A 23591-nucleotide genomic window follows, 5' to 3' on the forward strand; every position below is an offset into this window, starting at 1 on the left:
CTAGCGGCTTCTTACTTTTTTTTCGTTCATACAGAAGCCCAGATAGAACGATACCAAATACCAACACACGGTGATGCATACGCAAAATTATAAAACCTCTCTTTCCCTGACGGTGCTTCATAAAAAGATCAGCCAGAAACGTACTAATTTTTTTACTCGAAAACAAAAAACGCCGCTTCATCTGCTATCGCTCCTGAGAGGGCTCCCGACTGTGACAAGGTGTCAGTTGTCATTCACCGCGGGTCACGGGTGCGTGCGTATCTCGGATCGACCAACGACGTTGTCCCGTCAACGTTTGAACGTCCCTACGTTCCAATTCCAATTTCAAAACTGCATTTTTGACGACAAGAATTGGGAAACGTTCCAAATTTTAAATTTGAATTGTCAGTGACAGCTTTTGTTTTTTTTCTGGTTCGTGTTTTCAGTGGTCTTTATTAGAAAGTTTGGTGTTGCGAGTTCGAAAGTGTTTTTGAATAGTTAGTTTCTAAAGTCTAGTCAGCTAAGTGCAATATAATTATTTATGTGAGTATTACTGCGTTATATAACAATTAAGTTAGAAGGTATTTCGGTAAAGCAGTTGTGTCTGTTTATGGTTGAAGTAATTCAATTTATTTGTTGTTCAGTGGAATAATGTTCGGTTGTCTGCGGATTCTCTGCTCAGGTGACAGAAAAACGGTCTATTCCCAACAATGACAACGCCATTAATTACCCTGAGAGGGGGAAAATAACATTTTACCTATCTAGGTTATAGAAGTTATGTATGATGTTAGTGCTCGTGTGCTCATACCAGACTCACTTGAATTTATCCTTTGCTACTCACATTAATTGCAATTTCTATGATAAAAAATATGTATACTTACATCAGAAAATAAAAAAAATGATTTTATACTAAAAAATAAATAGCTACTGGGTTGTGTACATAACTCTAAAATATACATTTAACAATCAAAGATCTGTTCCATTTCACAAGGACGGGCGGTATATAAACTACCACATACCTCTACCCTGAAACATTGTCACCATATAAGCTATACAAACGAATTAGGTAGGTACCTACTTATTACATTTGAAAAGATTTGAATCTACGAGTACCTACGCGTGCCAAGAGAAAGACAGAATATTATATTTAAATTTTTACCAACATTCATTATCAATGAAATTAATAATAATTAAAAACCTTTCCTATGGAACTTTAGATCTTTTAACAGCCAATAGTTACTCACAGAAATACCAACATCATAGGACATAGATAAATTGTTGAAAATAGATTTTATAGCCAAAATTGCGAAAAGTCGTTGACCATCCTCTTCAAGATTTAAAAAAATATAAGTGATATTATATACTTAAATAAAACATTTAAGACAATTTAACCATGTTTTTCTCTTTTTTTGTATTTAAAACTACACATTTACACTATTAATTATATATTAATTTAATCAAAATCACAGGTCATTCAAGAAGGTACCAAAACCTACGCACAGTCAGCGAGTTCAAACCGCACGCTTTTAATTACGATACACCCGATTGTAAGCTCAATGTGTAGCGGTGTAAAATCTAAATTACATTTCAACGCGTGTCACCTGGGCCCCAAGTCTACTAAGGAATGGCGGCACAGGTGTGTGTCGGCAGCATGGGTTTCGCACTGTGTTATTCATTTTCTGCGATTTAGGACATATTTATTGCATCTTTTTTAAAGAACTTACGTTAATAAACAGTAATAAGTGTTAAGACAAGGCCTAAACCCTTCCTTCATTGGAAGGAGACCCGTGCCCCAGCAGTGGGGACGTAATGGGTCGTGATGAAGTGTTAAGTGTTTCATAATGCACTACTGGGACTCACTAAACAAGAGAAAACGGACACCTAAAGTCGGAAAACCATTCAGACACAGCATTGAGCCGCCATTCCTTAGCAGACTTGAGGCCCAGTGCGAAAATTTACGAGATGGCTCAACGAAACGTTTTCACGTGACGTCATCACGTGTGTCGGTAATCTCGCTTCATTTAGATCCTGTTTTATTGCTGGCTCCTGACTCCGTACAACTGGAAGGATGGTGGTCTACGCTAAATAGCGTGTGATTTAACCCTGGTATTGGTAGCTAGCATCTAGCATTTTTTTGACGACCAAATGGTGTGGTTGTTAGTGCTGACTGCTATTCCGAATTCCCCGGGTTCGTTCCCGGCCGGGGCAGACATTTATTTTGTCAAATATATCATACAAACTCTACATTCTGTATTAAAGACAGAATATTTTTTGCAAATTTTTAATTTAAAATTTTAAAGCGATAATCTAAATTATCTCATAATCTAAATTAGTTTTCAATTTGAACGTGTATACTCTAAGGGTCACTTTTGCCAAATACAAAATTTATTTTAATCAAATGTTTCATAATAGGTACCTAAATATTGTACTTACCTACTAACAGCTGACAGACGTTTTAAAATAATAATACGTTTTTGGTGAAATTCCACCTAAATGTTATGTAATTTTTTTGGTTCATCCAGCGCTCGACAGATGCCTAGACCCATTTCGTGACCTAGATGATGTTGCGTGGCACATCCCGGTAGTCCGCAATTGTCTTGAACCTGGGCTTATGTCCGTGTCAATAGGACAAGGATCAGTTTCAAGGTCCGTCTTATCTTTTGAAATATAATGATGCGTATAATCTATTAAATAGTTACTTACTATGTAATAGAAAAACAAAGCAAAAACTAGCCGCATTTTGATTACCGTCAAACCGTTTTAAGTTCAACGTAATGACAACCATTGTAGTTGTAGCAATGAATAAAGTCACAAATCTTCTAAGCAAACTTATTCAGACCAATTTATACGTCTAGTCTACGCCCCACAGTAAATTCAAAAACTATGAAGTTGCCAAAATAAAGTCGGTACCTATTAGTATGTTAAATACAGCCGCTCTATAAACACATCCAGGGCCATTGCGCCCAAGTATCTCGATAAAGAAAGCTTACTAAACCTATAATTGGAATGTATCGTACATATCGCTTAGTGATAACCGGACAACCGTCTCAACCAGCATCACTGGCAACGTAAAATCATCATAAAGTTCATGGCATTAGGGTGGAGTTTCGCAAACAAAGGTTGCCAGGTCAAAGATCAGTGGTTGATTATGTGTAATGATGATTGCCAGCTACAATGAGTGTTGTGTTTAATGATAAGAGCGTAAATGAACGGACATTCATAATGTGACTGTGAGCGGGAAATAAAAGGGCCTGTTAATATTTATTTATTTATTTATTTAATTAAAGGAAAACTTACAGCTAGAGATATCAGTAAAAATAGCAAAGTATGAGACAGACAGCCAATTACAAGTTTCCACATGTAAGAAACAAAATATTGCCATTATGCCTAATAAGTTCTACTTATTTCAGTGAATAGTAATAAATAAAAGTAAAAAACATTAAAATAGCCTTAAATAATAACTTTACGTAACTATAAGTGAGATTACAAATAAATGAAGTGAATGTGCCTATTACACAAAATATCTATATAAATATCTACCTACTTAACAAATTTTGAGCTGAATTTGTCGGTCAGACAGAAGTATGCCATTTTAGGGTTACTAACAAATAAGTCAAGACCTGGGTATTCTCTGGTCAGGGAGTTAAATGATCGTGAGGCTCTTAAAAGAAATGAGTTCTGTCGGTAGTTTGTGTGAACTACTGGTACATGCAAAATAGTCTTTTGTCTCATTTGACGATCGGGGGCTAATATGTTAATTTTACCTAATAAATCCGGACAGTCAATTTTATTTTGAGCGATCTTTAAAATAAATGCGATGTCTGCTGCGTCACGCCGTATATAGAGGGGCAATAAATGAAATTTGTTACACATAAATTCGTATTGACCTTTAGGGATTCTGAATTTATAACCTAAGTATTTAATAAATTTTCTTTGAATTGATTCGATCTGTGATATGTAAACATTATATAGTGGATTCCAAACCTGACTCGCGTATTCTAAATTACTCCTGACAAGGGAGCAGTATAGAATTTTTATGGACTTCATCATTTTGAAATTTTTACAGGAGCGAATAAGAAAGCCCAATGCTTTGTAGGATTTTTTTACTATAGTTTGAACATGTGTATCAAAGATAAGCTTGGAATCCATTGTTACTCCTAGGTCTCTTATTTCGGAACAATTGGAAATTGATTGGTGGTTCAGCTTGTAACTATTTAAATATATATTTCTTTTCCGACTAAATGTAATAGAAAAGCATTTAGATACGTTGATGTCTAATTTGTTATGGCGACAGTATTGTTCCACTCTATCAAGGTCATCCTGAAGCAAAGAGCAATCTAGAGAGTCATTAACTACTCTAAATACTTTCATATCGTCCGCAAAGAGGAGAAAGTCGGAGTAACGGAAGCAAGTATCTATGTCATTTATGAAAATAACGAACAATAAAGGTCCCAACAATGATCCTTGAGGAACTCCTGACGGAATATCTGTCCATAAAGATTTATAGCCATTTAGTACTACTGCCTGAGTTCTGTTACAAATGTATGAAGAAAACCAACGATACAGATCACCTCGAATGCCAGCCATAAGTAACTTTTTTAGTAACATTTTGTGATCGATGCGGTCAAACGCCTTACTGTAATCAGTATAGATTGCATCAACGTTATTGTTACTTTCCATTTCCTTGGTAATAAACTCATTTAACAGTACCAGGTTAGAAACGGTGGAGCGATGCCTTAAAAAACCATGTTGCTGGTGATTAAAAGTAAGTTTAAGTGAAACGTAGACTTCATTATAGACTATTCGTTCAAATACTTTTGCTACTAAACATAATTTTGAAATAGGTCGATAGTTGTCTACCTGATTTTTAGGACCCTTTTTATGAATAGGACTGATAAAAGCCGATTTCCAGATCACAGGAACTACGCCTTCAGCTAAGGATCTTCTAAATAGAGTGGCTATGGGGACTGATAGCGACTTTGAGCATTTGATGAGGAATATCGCTGGTAGATCATCTGGTCCTGCTGATTTATTGGGATCAATTGAACTCAATAGCTTGTGGACAGCGTCTTCGGTTATTTCTATAGAGCTTACGTCCGCAATATTAGGAGTCGCATCGTCCACAGTACCACCATCCGCATTTTGATCAGGCTCCGGTTGAAGAAATGTCGAATGAAAGTAGGAGGAAAATAAATTGCTTATTTCATCTCCAGAAGAAGATGAGTTTCCTAGATAGTTCATAGTGGATGGGAATGAGGACCCTTTACGTTTGTTCTTTATAAAAGACCAGAAAGCCTTCGGGTTGGTGTGAAGTGAATTTTCGATGCGACTCATGTAACTATCGTAGCACTGTTTTTCAAGACGTTTAACTCTTTCTCTTAGTAACTCGAAAGTTGCCTTGTCACAGAGATTCCCATATTTTTTATATTTCTTGTGAAATTTGAATTTTTCTTTAATTGCTTTAGAAAGAGCTCTACTATACCATGGCGGATATTGGCCAGTATAACCAGTACGTTGAGCAATATGATTATCACGAATTTTATAAATAACATCGTAGAACTTAATTACAGCCTCTTCAACGGATCCACAACTTAGGATTGATAGCCAATCTATATTACAGATTTCATCATTAATAACAGTATAGTCCGCGCGATCGTAGCTATATACTAAGCGAGTTAGTGGACGAAGTGGTTTGAGGTCTATAATTGTAAAAGTGATAGAGAGCGCTTTATGGTGCGGGTCTTCAGGTACAAAAGGGTCAGAGCATGCATCAACAAGCACTTGCTCATTTTCGTTGCAGATGGCCAAATCCAAAATACGGTTAAATTCATTTTTGATATTGTTAAATTGCTGAAGACCACAAAATTGAAGGGTTTCTAAAAAGTTATTTATGTATTCACAAGAGTTTAGTGCTGCTTCGAGATGGTCGTTGATTGTAGTCCAAACAATGTCGCTCATATTAAAGTCACCTAAAATTAAGAATTTATGGGACGCGTTCGACGTAGTAGCTAGTTCTAAACTATCACAAAAAGCCGATAATTGGTCCACAAACGATAAACCTAGGTTTTCGGCACATAGATATAGCGTACAAATACTAAGGATATAATGAGATTTGGATGTCGGACACCGTAGAGTCACCGTGATCCAAAGATCCTCGGCAGATGAACGCCAATTGGGTTGTTCATGTGCGATAAGTTGCTTCTTAATCGCGATTAAAACCCCTCCCCCGCGCTCTTGTTTTGTGCGGGCGTAATCGCGATCGCGCCTCCAGACACAATAACGGTCGTCAAATAATTCCGTATCGAAAAAACCGTCGTTTAACCAGGTTTCTGTTAAAGTTATTATGTCGTAATTATTGATTCTTACGTTTCTAGAGAAAATATCTGTTTTGGTGCGTAGGCCCCTGACATTTTGATGATATATTTTTAAGTTAGGCATTGTAATAAGTAACTAAGTTGAAAACTAACTTGATTAACAACATTATAAGATAACAATCCGGAACAGAACTCATTTCATCATGGAACTCCACTTCAAATATAACAGTCAAAACAATGTTGAAAATATAAACGTGACCAACTATAATTATAACGACACTAAAGTATAAATTGAGTAGATTGATTTCAATACAGGTAGAGACACCCAAAAAATAGAAAGCAAGGCACACAACATAAATAGCTAATAAAAACAAATACATAAGAGACTTAGAATATACAGTACAACAGACCAACACTGACAAATAATTATTTTTCGGCACAATCAAACTTAATCTTAACTGCCAAAAGAACCTGATTAGTTGAGTTTGTTTAAATCTTCGATGGATCTGATTGTTAAAACTGGTGCAGAGTCATTTTTCCGAATATGGATCTTGGCATGTTTCACCCAGACATAGAGGTAATTCTTATCGCGCGCAAGTTGCTTGGTTCTACTTAGCAGCTTCTTGTTATTGGGTGATAAGTGGTCGTTTATGTAAATTCGTTGGTCGCAGTTAGCAAAGCCGATATCACAAGCTTTAGTAGTTTTCCTAGCTCTTGCTGCGGCCACGAAGTCCTCCTTTACGTATCTATTTACGAAGCCAAGTAGAATTGATTTTTCCTTTGTATTAAAAACAGGCACACGAGAAACAAAGTTAATGTTGGCCTTAGAAATGGGTACGTTTAAGTGCTCGCTAAGGGTCTCGACTATCTTGAAGAGATTTTCATTATTCTTGAGTGGCACTCCTTTAATCTCGACGTTGTTCAGCCTTGACCATTGGTCTTTTTCATTGAAATCCTGCTGAACCAACCCCATGGTAGATTGTGTACTTGTTAGAGCTTCCTTCACGACCTCCAATGACGTAACCCTGTCCGTGAGCACAACGAGTTTCGACTCGAAATCGTCTATTTTCTGGCCCGCGAACTCACAACTTTTAACCACTTCCATCATGTTAGACTTTAGCTCGTTTACATCGGAAATAAGCTTAGGCAGCACATCCAATTTTTTTGTTAGAATATCTAGGCGACTGATAATTTCATCAAGGGAAGCTTCTTTATGTTTTATTGGACTTTGAACTCTCGGAGATGAAATTCTGCATCTTGGACACTTCCATCCAGCTCTGCGCTCAGCCCCTAAGTTGCGGTAACCTCGCTCAGTAATATTAGCGCAACCAAAACACAATTCTTTTTTACACCCGGAACAGGTGACCCCATCGCCACATGAGACGTTGCAATCAAGACACAACATAACTGACTGGTCAAAATGAAGCAAAAGCTCAAGCCAAGCCCCTAGTACAAGCAGCACAATCAGTAGCACAGGCGTGCGTAAGTCGAATTTACTGCTTCGACGACGTCGCTCACTCCGTAGCAATATCTCGTAGCACGTAGATCAAAGCTCTTAGACAGAATCCGTACGCTAATTTTAGCGGGCGCGCTACGGTTCCGATAGCCAAGCGGTTAAGGCGTCAGGAACTAAGTTCACTCACCGGGGAGGCACGGGTTCGATCCTCGGCAAAGCGTCTTCCACTTTTCTAATTTTCTTAATTAGACTACGTCCACTCAACACGCAGCTAAGGCAAATGTAGCTGTCTCACTTCAGACACGCCCAGTAGGAGGAGCTTGCCGTAAGTTATCCACAAGATAGAGCAGGAAACGGCCGCAAGGGTCCTCGACCAATTACGATTTAAATAAATACAATTTAAAACTATTAAGAACACAGAGAAGTACGTGTACTCGTAAGGCTGGCCAAAAGAGAACTGATGAATATAACTGCCCTCTTTGCAAAAATGTTAATGTAACGCAGTTCTATTTAGGGATTCATACAAAAAAGGAAGTTGTTGAGGGAGCTTCAGCGAGATTTTTACATGGTACCTATTATAATAGAGAATATAGTATATATTCAATCTATTTTACTAATTTAAGTATATTTTTCGCGGTAACGGTAACACCCTAAAAGTCTATAAAACAGATTATATTTAAATTCATCATAGTTTAGTTAAGTATATATTTTATACATAGAGTACTTAGAATCTTTAATAGGATTGATTCGCTTTTATTCATTCCACTGTTTGCACAATAGCTCAAAAAACTCAAAAAAAACATGAAGTAGGTATTTTATTGTGTTGCTACTACACTACGGACTGAACTATTCCCTCCTAGTTTCAAGAGGTTGCTTACTCATGAAACTATTAGCACTGACAATGTAAACTGTGCCAAAGTCACAGATTACTACGAGAAGTTGCGAGAAATTCCTAGAATTTAATCTGTGTAATGCCGATGTTTCGACGTCACGCGACTTACCCACGACTTAACTTAAACTTAGCTAACTAGTTAGTTTCATCAAAGACTGGATTCCCTTTTAGTTTTAAACTTAATCATAATTGCAAGTCGGTTAGGCGACTTGTGTAAAAGCTTTTGTGTAGCCTTTGGTTTTGTTACAGTTAATTAACCAATTATTAGAGCTAGTAAAAGAGGTATAAACCATGATATAAAAAATAATCTTGGCTTTTTTAAAACAATATTTCTACTTTTCCATACCTACGCTCCAGAATTATGTATATAATACTATATCATTGTGCTGGTCGTCTAACAGGATTAGTTCATTAGGTCACTTTTTAAATGGGCGAACGAACGAACCAGAATCATTACACATCCGAGAGTCATAGTTAGCGCAGTCGTTTTCTTGTTCCTAAGCTTCGCAGTCATTGGATGGGTTACCGATTTCAAGTGGTTCTTTTCTGGACGCTTCCGTGCTTCGGACGGCACGTTAAGCCGTGGGTCCCGGTTGCTGCTTCGGCAGCAGTCGTCAGAGACCTTCGGCGTTTGCATGACGGCTCTCGTTCGTTCGACTATAGTAGTAAGTAACCCCTCTGGTGCTTTTCACGAGATTTATTTCGCATCCACGATCCCGCGTCTCTGTACGAATTCCGGACATGATTAAAATGAGACGAGATCGCGTAAGCTTACGGGATTGAAAATCCGTATTGTAGTTGTAATCAATTTGAACTCAGCACGCAATTCCAGTCCAGTTGCAAAGCCTACTTCAGCCATCCACCAAGGAATTGCTTAGATTAATTTACATAACTAACTTTCAACGGCATCAACTTAATAAGAATAACCATGTCAATAAATGTCGGTGCTCAAACATGGTCACTGACTGAGTCTCAAAAGTCCAAACTCAAGGTTTGTCAGAGAGCGATGGAGCGCAGTATTTTGGGAGTAAAGCGAACAGATCGCATTCGCAACACCGACCTGCGCTCCAAAACTCAAATAGCTGACGTGGGTGCCAAGACTGCTAAACTGAAGTGGGACTGGGCGGGGCATGTCTGCCGTATGCAGCCGGAGAGGTGGGCAAAAAATGCCACCAAATGGAACCCAACAACGGCCGCCGACGCAGAGGCAGACCAAGAAAGAGATGGCGGGATGACTTGGACAATTTTAACACGGAATGGTGTGAGCAGGCCCAATAAAGGGATAAGTGGAATGTTCAGGGAGAGACCTTTGCCCAGCAGTGGGACAATAGAGGTTAAGAAAAAAAAAAAAAAAAAAAAAAAAAGTCAATAAATAGCAAATAAGCCATCCTAGCAAGGAACAAAAAATGAAATGTACAGTTGAAAAATAATTGTAAAATTTTAGGTCAACGCCACCCATTAACATATCAACGCCATTACAGTTCCAGTAAATAATCGGTTAACAACTTAACAATAAAAGAGCTATGAATCGCAGCCTCACAATCGATCCTCCCTAATACGCATTGGAACTGATATGTATGAAGATTGACTTAATTATGGAAATGTTGCCGACAGCACCCGCAACGTAATATATTCCTAATGATGGCACATCATGCCTGCAATGTCTATAGATCATATACATTATTCAATTTTCTATGATAATTTAAATTTAAGTTATGATAGAAAGTATTTACGTACACACAATTTCTGGCAGAACCCACTTAGTTTCAGATTTAATTAAATAATTATTGTTGTGTAGGTAGTTAGGTACTATACAGTACTTAAGTCATTTATTCAGAAGGTCTCAAAAGTTATTTTTTTGTTCTTTCAACAATAATCACAATAATATATTTGAGTTTGATGGATATTTTCCGAACACTGTTGTAATTTTTAAGCACGTTTTGTAGTCGATCGCATTCAAAATTAATATTGATAACCACTCCACTCACAGTTGATAATTATTAATATTTGAAGTTTATTTCGAAATTAAACATTGTGGTTGTAATTACTACAGTAAATTTTTGTCACTATTATGATTGTTGGAATAATTCAAAGAAAGTTCCTTTTTGGTTATTGGTAGTTTTGATTATATTATTAAAACGTGATGAATAAATGGATTTAAATGTGCGAAAAATATGAATCGCTTGTAAATAAATATGGGTAAGTAGATACTTAATCAATATTTCTTTCTTGTTTCAGATGGAACCTAAACAAAATCAATCTACTATGCCAGTGAGAATAAATAATATCTAAGTCTACCACAAGCGCCATCAAGATGCTGCGGTTAAGAATGCGTCCGACCTCTCCGGCGGTCGGAGTTCTAGTGACAGTTTTTATGTGTGCGATGCTCGAAATAACCTCCGTGGAGGGGGAGCGGCAAGAACCACACAAGTATACCATAGACGAACTATTGTCTATGGACTTTGAGATGAAAGATTCGGGCGACCTCGGCATGGATCCTTGTAAAGCTGGTGAGTGCTTATAATCAGTTTAGTTTTTAAGAATAAATATTTCATGATGATTTTTTGTGGTTACTTACCAAAAACGACACGATACGTAACGTGGTTACGAAACTTAAGCCAAACCATTTTACATAATTCAACACTACAGGGGAAACTAATAATAACAAATATCCATAGTAATCCCTAGCAAACGATTTAGGTACTCCAGAAGACCACTTGAACTGAATCATCGACGATACATTTACATAGTTACAAAGCAGATGCCTAAATATTAAGTTACCTAAACACAATAACCTTTGTGCAATAAGATCTCTCTTCTTACTAGAGTCTAGTTACCAATATAGAGAGAGACACACCGTGGAATTTAAAGCGAGGCTTAAAATCTAATGAAAAGGCTTTGAAAAACGAACCATAATGGAAACAATGTGACAGCTGCCCAAATGACCTCCACACAAAGGTTTCAACAACAAATCGTAAAACTGGAGAGGACCGGAATTTAGAATAGAGACCTGACGAGAAGTGAAGTTTCGTAAGTAAGCTAAAAAGCTGCGGCTTTACTTTAGCTACATCGAATGCGTAGCTTTAAAGAGGTGCACGAAAGCAGCTTCCTAGAGTGACGTACAATATCAGCCTTAAATATGGCTTATTCTCTCAATTATGTGAAAAACCCTACACCATGCAGTTTTAGTTCAATAAAGTTAATTAGAGGTACTTGATTTTTTACGAAAAGTTTTGCCTCTCGCTTTATAAAATAAACAATACAAGAACCTGGAACCCAAAAACTCCAAACCTCAGTTTTTTTTTATTGTAGCTCTATTTTTACTAGGATTTTAAGATGCTTTTATTCACTTCTCTCTCTTTGATAGTGCAAACAGCGGATGGCCGGAACACTGGCGGTTGAGTGTGCCTCGTATTATTGCGATGTCCACAGCACTTAAGCTTCGCCATTTAGACTAACATTTCAAGGCGCTGAAAATGCTTCACGGAATTTCAGTTTTATTCTTTGTCATATTCGCCAGCGAAAGTTAATTTTTTATTTTGATTCTGTAAGATAAAAGGCGAAAGTATGTTTAAACTATTTGACATGGTATTAGATAAAATCAACTTAACAAACATAACTCGCCGTGTAAATATTGCGAAGCAAACACAAACAATCGAAAAACGAAAACTGTCAAGTATTTAACCAAACAAACTTTGATCGTTCGTCACTAAATACAGTTCAGCACACGGGATCCACTCTATAAGCCTTTCAACTCGATAAAAACGTCCTTTGTCAATTGACACGGAAAAATTCCGATCAAATCCATAAAAAGGTTAAATAATATTTTGATTTTACCTTTTTTTTGGGGTGAATTTTACAACAATTTATTTAATATTGCTTTTAGCATTAAGTCCACCCTTTGTACTTTTATTTGTAATATTTGTACAATAAAGAATTAAATAATAATAATAATATTTTAAATACATTTTGTACTGACAGAAGTTTGACAGACGACTAAATACGTTTAACATTTGATGAAAGTCCACCTTAGGCTGATTTTTTATAGCAAGATAGGCGTTATCTGAGGAATGAAATTGTTGGCTGTCATTACCTAGTACGCTACGCGACAGTATCAGAATTATTCCTAAGATAACATTTATCTGACATTGAAAAAACAGCCCATAGTGTAATCTATTCGTGCTATAGATTTCAAGCGATATTAATACTTATTGTAAATATAAATTTCTGGTCGATTTCCGTCCAAATTGGACTATCAGTCACTCTCAACCTAATGGGACAGCTGATAGACACGGCTGGACAAAATTCAGGCTCACAGGATGACAGAAAGGCTGTCTGGATCCTTTTCTACAAATATATTTGTACGTTTGTGCTTTAGAAAAAGGCTTACAGATATTTTTCCAAATTCTTTTGTTGTTTTTTTTTAAACATAGTTACAGGGATATTAACAATAATATTTTAATTTTGAATCATTTATTATTTAATATTAAATTAGATATCATTTCCATTTATTATTTTGTAACTACTAAAAAATACCCACCATAAATGATGATGGGCACCAATGTATGGAAGCTGGGACCATCACCAATAGAAATGAGTGATACGTCGTTGAAAAGGTATTTTTTTGCAGAATATGAATAACGGAAGCGCTAGTCCTGATCTACTGTCCAATTAGAATAATCGTACCTTGAAAGTTTTTAAATGTTATTTCTGTAATTTTAATGTTTTTTGTTATTTTTTCACATCATTTTGAATTTTTATAACAAATAATCATCATTCATTATATTATTATTTTTCTTTATTATCTCAGCAAATAAAACCACTTGAAAGTAATTTCTCCCATTTTAATAATACGTGTTTACGTGTATTACGCCCCAACTGTCATCAGGAGAGAGAGTGCAATGCCATAGAAAAATACTTGCTACCGACGAATATATTTCAAAATGGACAACTCATACGGATTTGTCGTCATAATATATTTTTGCTCACTTGAAAAGAGCTATCCAACGATGTATGACCCATCTTTATTGGACATAGGTCCCAAAACGCCCATTGTCATTTCTGTTCTTTTACATTATTTTCATGTAGAGAAGAAGCCTACGATATTCGTAGCGGCGGCGTAGCAGCGAGCGTAGCAGTTGCTACGAAGGCCTTCGTAGCCACAGATTAACTTTGCAGTTTGGATCATATTATTTAAGTGGACTTTCACCAAAAAAAAAATAAACGTATTTAGTCACCTGTCAAACGTCTGTCAATTATTACAAAATGTGGCTATTATTTTATTTATAGTTTATACAAATTTAAACGTTTGGTAAAAGTTTACATAAATTTATTTTATTTTATTTTATTATATTTGGAGAACTTACAGCTACAACACAATTTGAACATATCAGGTAAATAGCTACTAGCCAATTACAAGTTCCCACATATGGTTCCAATGGTAAGGATTGAATTCTAGAACCCATCTCTTCGCTATTCAGCGCTGAGACCGGTTCCAGAACTCAATCCTTAGTTATTATACCTAGGCGTTACACGACACCAGCTGTAACACACACTAATACTAAAACACTAATATCTTTACTTAATAAAAAACAACTAAGTTAACTTAGACTGACTTAAATTATTTTGTTCACAAAAGCAACTGTTAGGTATCTATTAACATTACTATGTTTCTTACTGAATGGATCAAACTCTGAATCGCTATAAATTTTATTAAGTGAATTACTCGCACGTATAAAAAATGAATTCTGTCTATAATTAGTTTTTACAAGTGGAATTTGCATTATGGAATGGTGACGGGGTAGGTGACTAGGGACATAAAATTTAAGCTTTGCGACTAGATCTGAGCAATCAGTCTTACCATTAATTATATTGATTAAATACGAAATATCGGCAGCTTCTCTTCTTATATAAAGTGGAAGTAAGTGTAGGCGTTTGCAAGACATTTCATATGATTCCTTTGGCAAGTGGAATTTAAATCTTAAAAACCGTATGAATTTTTTCTGATTTTTTTCCAATCTAGAGACGTAATCTTTGTACCGAGGGTTCCAAATTTGGGAGGCATATTCCAGACTACTTCTTACGTAAGCACAGTAGAGAACCTTCAGAGATTTCAATGACCGAAAAGATTTAGAGACTCTCATGATGAAACCTAGGGATTTTAAAGCTTTTGTAGTTATAGCATCTATATGTTGATCAAAAACCAATTTCGAGTCATGTATAACTCCTAAATCACGAATGTTATTACTTCTCTGGATGTGTAAACCTCTGAGAGTGTAATTAGATAGGTAAATATGGATTTTTCTAGTGTAAGATACTGTGTAGCATTTTGAAATGTTTAGATCTAATTTATTAGTATGACAATAGTGGTCAAATCTGATAAGGTCCTCCTGATAAATGTTTTGTTAGTTATTAATCTAAAAAACCTTTTCGTTTGTTATCCCATAAAAAGTTATTTACTATTTATGTCCTGACCAAAGCTTTTCAAGTTGAATGCATTAGTTATACACGCACACGCACTCACGCCTTGTACTAATTTACTCCCTTGCGGGGTAGGCAGAGGTGCATTGCTGCACCTACTTTTCGCCAGAGTGTTATGTTAGTCCCAATGTAATAGGGGGCGGGCCTATTGCCATTTTACGGGCACATCCAAGACCCGAGAACAAATATCTGTGTTTAAACAAATATCTGCCCCAGCCGGGAATCGAACCCGGGACCATCGGCTCAGTAGTCAGGTCACTAACCACTACGCCATTCGGTCGTCCGCATTAGTTATAATTACAACGAAGTCAAATTATTATTTATGAATGAATTTTAAAATCTGTTAGTGACGTCACGTTACACCTACCCCTTTAGTCCTCTGTCAGCGCTCGTTAGATCTATTCGGAATCAGCCGTGACGCGCATACAGTGGAGCGATCCGGAAAAAACGCAGCACATTCTATTCGATAGTCTATTCGAAAGTGCTGTCAACCTGTCAACAACAAAATGGCGGTGCATAGATTTGCGAAAATTTGACAGCTATCATTCCATAGGTCAGAATAACATTATGTATTCTGTGGTCATTCTTTTCGAAACTCATTCGAAAGGTAAAAAGTGTTCGAAAGTGCTGTCAAGTTGACAAAAGTCGCACTCGCATTCGATTCTATTCGTTAGCTCGAATTTTCGTGATACGGGTACTGATACTACTGATGACTAAATATTTACGGTTTCAAATTGTTTTGGACGAGAGTTGCCTGCTGTCTTTTATTATCATGTCGTACTTTTTGCAAGTATGTGGAAATATGATTAGGTACCTATTATTTAAATTAAAGCAATAATTATTTAAAATTCGCCTGTCCGTCGATGGTGTTCTAATTACTTACTTGAATTATTGAACTTTATTAGATACCTATTATAAGTCTAATGCTAGGTGTGAAGATAAAAAAAAACATTATACAATCTTAAGCGAACCATAAATCCTTAATTTCCGAATGAAATAATATAACATCAGGTAAAATGTTAGGCGAAAATATTTCATGTGTGATAGACGACGACGACAGATAAGAAATTGTAATGTCTTGCACAAAATGTAGGTATAGTGCCACAAACTTATCTGTTCCGGTGACAGCTCAAATAAATCTCTAATATTTCTTAATTCTATAAGATTTGAAGTTTGCTCGTATTGTTATTTCGCTCTTGCGGTGTTAATAAACCCATCTAATGTTTTAAAATATACAATTCATTAGTAAGTAATGAGATATGGATCAATTTAGTTCGCTGTCACCGGAACAGATAAGTTTGTGGCACTATACAATAATTTTATTACGATTTCGTCTATAAATACCTACATACATTATACATGCATGTATGCAAAATTGTGTGTGTTTATTGCACGTATCATCATCATAATCATACCATGTTATCATCATTATCGTCAGCCCTCTTTATTTACATATTTATATCCTTCAAACGTACTACGAGTAACAATGGTATGGGCCCGGTTAGATACATCTCATAAAAGTACTTTTATACATACAGGCTGTTGCGAAAATGGTATACTAAGTCGAAAGAGAGTAAGAAGGACTCAGGACAGTTTTTATTTTTCTATTTTCGGAAAATTCAGTTCTATAGGACGCAAAAACAAAATTAGTCTAGTCTAGCCTAGTTTTTGCGTTTGTCACTGACACTATAAGAATAATAATTAAAAACTTATAGTACTTTTAACAAACAGTAGAACAACCGGAATTATCTACACTTACCAACAGAATCCCGCTTAAACACACTCGCTAAAATTTGCATACGGCAAACACGCGTGCAACAACAATAGTTCCAGCGTGGTCCATAAACCCCGGTGTTCCGTAAACCAAAGTGGTCCATAAACCCTTGCCGTTTACGGAGGCTGTTAGGCACAGGTGCGGGGTCACGCGTAGACATGTCCTATCTCCTATCTGAAGGAGCGAGGCAACATGGCGGATTATGTATGGGAAAGCGTGTTGTACCGGTGTTTTGTTATTATTAAGTGTATCTTGAAGGTGGAAACTTGTTAGAGTTAGAACTAAGACTAACTAACTCTAAGTTTTTTTAATTATAAATCTTTACTTAGTTAAGGTTTCCAAAAAAAAATGATGTTCTTAGGTTGGCTTGTAACAAACGCATTCAAATCTATTGCTTGCTTATTCTGACCTTATTCGATCCCTGAAATGTTTTCACATACTTATATTTCGAAACTCTTCTAAAAACTTTTTGAAGGCGATGCGAAGCTCGCTCGCAAAAGCTAGCCTATTCTATTCTATTCTATAATCTGTGGGGTGGTAAGCACCTGCACCTGGCTCTCTCGAGTGAAACCTTTGTGCATATCCCCAAGGTCTAAACTGCTTGCTAAATATAATTAGGCTAGCCTAAATTTAATTAGTTCATCCGAATTAGCTTACGCTTAACGCTTTGTATGACGGTTCGTCATATTTTATCTAATTTGAGTGACACTTGAGTTACAAGAGCGACAGCTTGTGACGTCACGACGCGTGATGTAATGAGATTCATTGTCGCCAGACATTTAATTATGTTGAGAACTCGCCCTTAACTTGTTTACAACTTCGCTGTTTACTGGTTACTGTGTTGCTATTTATAAATAAGCGTCTAAAAGCTATTGTAGAGTTGAAAGTTCTGACGAGGAAAAAAATATGTACTTACCTAGAGTAAGTTCAGTGGGAAGATATTGGATAAAAAACAGTACCATCTATTTAGGTTTTTGCAAAATTGATTCAAAGTGCACATTAATATTTTTTATAAATTCTTGCTGCGCTAACCTAAACGACATAATTTTTCCTTGAAACGACTCTTTTCACTTATAAATGTAGCGATTAAAAAACGTAACATGACGCGTAATAAAACGAAAGTACCGAATAAGTTCATCTTAGATTAACAATAATTATACAAATTAACAAGTTTGAATGACAAAAAAACGTCTGGATCGTCGAAACGATTTCTTGCTTCTTTCTTAAAATAATAGTAAAATAAAGTAATCATGATTAACAATAAGAGTACCTACCTACTTATATTCAACGTATTTCGCTCAGCTATTCAGAGAAACGTAAATCGCAAAATCTGCAGCAGGTAGCTTCGGCATATGAATCACTAACCAGCTATTCTTAATTAAAAACCGTACGAAAGAGATCACAAATCTAAAAAGTCGACTGCAGTATTTTCCCAGCTGGAATGGACAACATTTCAAAAAACTAAAGCTGCTATAAATCGAAAACCATTTCGAGATTTAGCTCTAAAGGCCACAAAAAAAATGTTTTTGTATTTTTTGGGTGTATCATTTTCGAGAAAATCATAAAATATTAAAAAAGTGCTGATGACGTCATGCATCAGGTGCGATGCATTTTGATGATCAAAGCCTATAGATTTAAAAACAAAGTAACTGTCACTTTCATTTTTTATTGACGTTGACGTTTTATCGTGACGTTGTGGTTTATTTGGGTCATTTTCATTAATTCTGTTCTGACACTTTCTGACTATTTTTTTTATTTATTATTAAGAGATGACCTCTATATAATATGTCCCAGAGCATGCCACCGCCTACACAGCTGAAAAAATGCTTCTGCTTATTTTTTTACATGATAAGTACCTACTTTCCATCATCAGAAATATCAAGGTCATTTGAAAATGACCCATTTGTTGGTTGGCATGTAAACAAAGTTTAAATGTCACTTGTCAGTGTCATTTGTGTTTTTTTTCGAGACTCAGGCAATAGACAAAAACAAAAATTGAGCCTAATATGTGACGTCACTTCCGGTTTTAAAATAATTAACTTTAAAGTTAAAAATAACATGCAAAAATTTATGTATATACAAAATAAAAAAATACGGGTCCACTAATTTTGTATAAACTTTCCGAATAACTAATAAAAATATAGGGTAAAGAAAATGAAATGTTGTCCATTGTTTTTTTTCTCAAACCGCTGAAGACGGGGGGTTACTCCCGCTTCACTTATGCGATGCGTTTATGATATAAGTACTGAAGTAACGTGGCAATGCCAGCACTGTCAGTAAATTATCATATAGCAATCTAATCCTAACTAATATTATAAATGCGAAAGTAACTGTGTCTAGACCCTGGGAAAGAACATAGGCTACTTTTTATCCCGGAATTCCCACGGGAAAACTTTTTAAGGCGAAGCGAAGCGCGCAGGAAAAGCTAGTAATTTATATAGCAACTTGATCTTAGTATCGCGCATTTCTTTAGAGTTGGAATTATACATTCTAAAAATAATTAAATATGCCCGTGTCCGAGGAATATGTTCTCTCGTCTAAGCGTCACCTATGTAAATACACATTTATAACATTGGCATCAATGCTTTTGAGAAAAATCATGGTGTTGTACGTATCTAACTAGCTACTTATCTGTGTAAAAGTTAATTAAGTTGAGATGTGCTGCCACATCTTTCATTCATAGCAGTGGGTCTATAGAAAGCATATGTAAAAACTGCCGCTACGCCCTCAGTGTGGGAGTAGGGCCCCCCACCGGGCAGGGCGGGCGGGGGCGAAGCCGCACTGTTCCCACTAAGCCTGATTTGTTGCTCGCATTTGTTTAGAGCAGCTCCCGGCCTTTAACTTCCACCCTGTATATAAGTATATGTATCAAAGGCCCATTCATTCAGATGGGATAGTGGGGAAAAATAAATTGAAGAAATTTCTGTAGAATAGTTCTTGGAAACTGTGTGTGCGTCGTCGTTAGGATTAATTTAACCTCACTGTAGCGAAGAACTCTGACAATAATAACAAACAACAATAAATAAAAAATATACCTACCAGAAAAAAAGGGCTAGTAGGGGGCGCTATTAAGACGTGACAAAAGTTCTCCGTCGCGCTCGCTCTTGAGGCTGCGCGATGTGAGTGCGCGCGATGCAAAACTCTTGTCACGTCTTAAATGCGCCCCGTACTAGCCCTTCTGGCTTCTTAAAATCGTCCTTGATTTCTACATCCGAGTGGCAAAGACAGCACTTTACTAACACGCCGTTGTATGCACTTAAACAGTAACATATCTGCTAAATACACGCCGACTAAGAAATCAAATTTACGTTTTGAGACTGAATTACTTAATTTGGTGTCTTCTGAATCTCTACTAGGTATACCTACTATACCCATCAAAATTTTAAAGAAAGTTTATCGTCGACCAGGAGAATCCTCTTGTGGAATTTGTCGACTAAACTGTTCTGAAATTCGTTCAGAGCCCCGCTCCGGTCCATGATCGCGCCACTGATCGCCCGTAATCCTTCCTCAATGCAGTTAGCGGTGGAATATTCTATTCCATGTTCTGCAGGTACTTTGTTATAAAAATCTTCATGTATTTTCTACTGATTTTAAACGTTTATCCTGAACGTGATAAAATGCACGTAGATAAAGAAACAGTAAATGCCTGACTAACTCATGCAATCCTCTTCATCTAAAAATCATTATCTATTTCTTTATGTGCGTGTGACTTTCGTCCATTCATTCATAGTTACTACACAAGAGTGAAACGTGCCAGCACTTTATAACCGATCTGTCCTCCTTTGAAAGGTAGCTAGTGTGGTATATTGCCACTTCAGCTAGCAGATGGGGTGCAAAATGAGCTGCTGTGAATAACGCAACTATATCTTAAGCCTCGATAACACCGAGCTAGTTTACTAGCTGTTAGTTAGAAAGTTTTAAAATTATTTTCTATCGAATATTTAAAAGCAGACTTACAATCCACACGCAAAATTACCGACGAAACTAAAATAGCTCATGGTATTCGTAGTCTCGAGGCTTTATAGGTCCCTTGAGTGTTGACAACTAATCTGACTGGCCCATTCCTCTTATCACGGTGACAAAACCTAATCCACCTCTAGTGTTGTCACCATCACTGTATAAAAAGAAGAGGGTTGTCGATTTTAACAGCTACGCATCATAATAGTAATAAATAGCCGTTTATAATTATTTAATTTGTCAGCAGTGTTAAGCCGAGCGAAATTGTCTTCGTAATAAATTATAAGAAACATCAGAGACATTTAAAAATGCCTAAATTAGAGTGCTTAGCAACCTACGTAATAATGAAAGGTAAGTATGAAATATGGAGGGACTAAACCGTTTTATAAAAGCTGGGTTACCTACCTGTTTTATGCCTAATTTTTATGCGCTGAAAAAAAATAATCTGTAGACATTGAATTACTGTAGGTACTTATTTTATTGTCTGTCTGTAACAGCGTCTGAAAAATATGTATGACATGATGTAAGTAACTGCATTCGTCCAGTATGCAAGAATCTTCCATAGTAAGGTACTTATTTGTAAAAAAAACGCATTATTCCGACGACTTTAATTATTTTCCGCAAAGCAAACTTACGTTTTATCATGCAAGTAAAAAAGATAACCTACCTACTACCTTTTTCGTTATAATTTTAAACCGTTTAAGCGTTTACAACATACCGCTTAGGTCTGTCCGAAAACAACACGTACATTTGTCATTGTTTGTTTAACTTTCCAAAATTATGGGCGTAAAAAACCCTTTTCACTCTTTTTATGCAGAAAAAGTTAGCGGAAGCTCCAGCTCACTTTGTTCTAATGGGCACCCTCCCTTATTTATGTTGTGTACGATACATAAATTAAAATATTTGAATTGGTCATTTAAATAAGTACCTACAGTATAATTTTGTTCAATCTTGTATTCACATATACCCTGGGGTTGCATACAAACGCACCTAGTTACCTACAAGCTGATAATTAGATTCCTCAAGTTTCCAAGGATCTGTCAGACCCATCATCATCATCATCATTATCACCTATGGTACGACAACCACCTACTTATAACTTTGCATATAAGTAAAAGAGCAATTGACTTCTCAAAAGTTTAAGTTTTTTTTTGTAGGATTGTCCGATATCTACCTTTTTACAGAAAGTTCACATAGCAACTTTGATAAACTCATAAGTGTGATAATTATTATTATTTAGAACAACAAAAAAAAATGAGCTATTACAGTTAATTAGATTCGTTTCACAAGCCAATAAATAGTAGTTTAAATAAAATTATTACATACATAATATAATATGTTACACTAATTACACGGAAGCCGCAACTTGAAATCACCATAGCATCTGCACTTGACAATTAGAACTTTGTCTCTGTAACCCAACGCTCAGTTGTTACTCAAAGGGCATTGATCTACGTCTTCCGCAGTGGTGCGACAAAGGTGTCTTTGTACAAGTTAATAGCAACAGCTGCTCTCTTTGAGATGATGTTACAGAGATGTGCTTATGCGACTGTTTAAGATTAACTTTTTTTTATCCGCAACGGGAGAAGAATCTGAGAAGGCTTTTGATGTTCTGACGTTGAGATCTACGGTTTATATATAAAAGTATTACAGTAAAGTATCACGAGGAAGATTTTTAAACAGATATTGAGCCAGGCTATAGATACAACTAAGTAGGTACTTGGCAAAACCTGTTTTAGTGTCAATTCACACGTACCACAACCACACCACGTCGCAGCGACATAATGTGGTCAAGCTGTGGTTACGTGTGAATATTTTTGCAGTTGCGTTGTGGTAGCGACAAAACGTCGATATGGTTGCGTTGTCGCTGTCGTTGCGATGTGGTATCCACGTGGTCGTATGCAGTTAATAGGGAGAGCAGGTGGCCGCGGTGCCGCCGCCGCGTGGCGCCATAACCATGGTGATAACGGCAAAATGTGGCACGTGTGAATTGGATTATTAATTTTCAATACAAAATAAACGCCTGACCACACGGCGTCGTTGTGGTGTGGTTGTGGTACGTGTGAATTGAACCTAAGTGTATGAAGTGTTATAAAATGTATGTAGATCAATAGTGAAAAGACGCAGCCTGATACTATAATAAATTTTCTTTATGGCCATGAATAGGTTTTCAGCTGTGGAATGTCCGGTCTTCTCGAACATTCTCGAAGTAGGCTCCCGCCATCTTGTTCTTTCAACTTGGGGGGTAGTTACCAAGTTCTTGCATTCCTGCGCACACTGACAACTAGACGCAAGGTGTTCACTTTCGCTTACGAAAAAGGAAGTTATGGAGAATGTGCCAACCACAACTCTATCCCGTTGTATTGAATGTGCCGATTGCATGATAAATCTGGTTTTTTTGTTTTTTGTGAAGCTAGAGCAACCCTTTATCCATTTTTTATGGTCAATGTTAGTTAACAGTTAAGTATAAATCAGTGAAAAAAAATATACGTACTTACCTAGCAAGTGTTTATTTTAGCAATCCATTTCACCTTACGTTTGTAGTAGTTTGTACCTAACCTAAAACTAACAGCAACTTTAAATTGAAAGTTGGATTTTGGATTAGTTGCATTCCCCCATTATCTGCTATCATGTAGGATCAAACATGAAAGCTCAGCGTCCAGGGCTGAGTTTACAAAAAACAAACGAACGCTACCTGCCATGCAATGGACAACATTTATTTTTTACCCTATATTTTAC

General features: G+C 36.4%; 2 protein-coding genes across 2 annotated transcripts in view; one reads left to right on the forward strand and one right to left on the reverse strand.

Annotated features, from left to right (window-relative positions):
• The first annotated feature begins 235 nt into the window (after positions 1-235).
• The window catches only part of LOC105389143 (tolloid-like protein 1), a 79555-nt gene continuing 56199 nt past the window's right edge, over positions 236-23591 (forward strand). Inside the window, exons 1-2 of the mRNA XM_048623195.1 lie at positions 236-522; positions 10880-11151. Of these exons, the coding sequence (XP_048479152.1) occupies positions 10956-11151 (196 nt within the window). The 5' untranslated portion in view covers positions 236-522; positions 10880-10955. The remainder of the gene's footprint in view (positions 523-10879; positions 11152-23591) is intronic.
• On the reverse strand, positions 6769-7401 carry LOC125488955. Its single transcript, XM_048623072.1, has one exon. The coding sequence runs from the start codon at positions 7399-7401 to the stop codon at positions 6769-6771; it is 633 nt and encodes a 210-aa protein (XP_048479029.1).

Source organism: Plutella xylostella, chromosome 9, assembly GCF_932276165.1.
Source record: "Plutella xylostella chromosome 9, ilPluXylo3.1, whole genome shotgun sequence".
In the NCBI taxonomy this organism is placed as follows: Eukaryota; Metazoa; Arthropoda; class Insecta; order Lepidoptera; family Plutellidae; genus Plutella; species Plutella xylostella.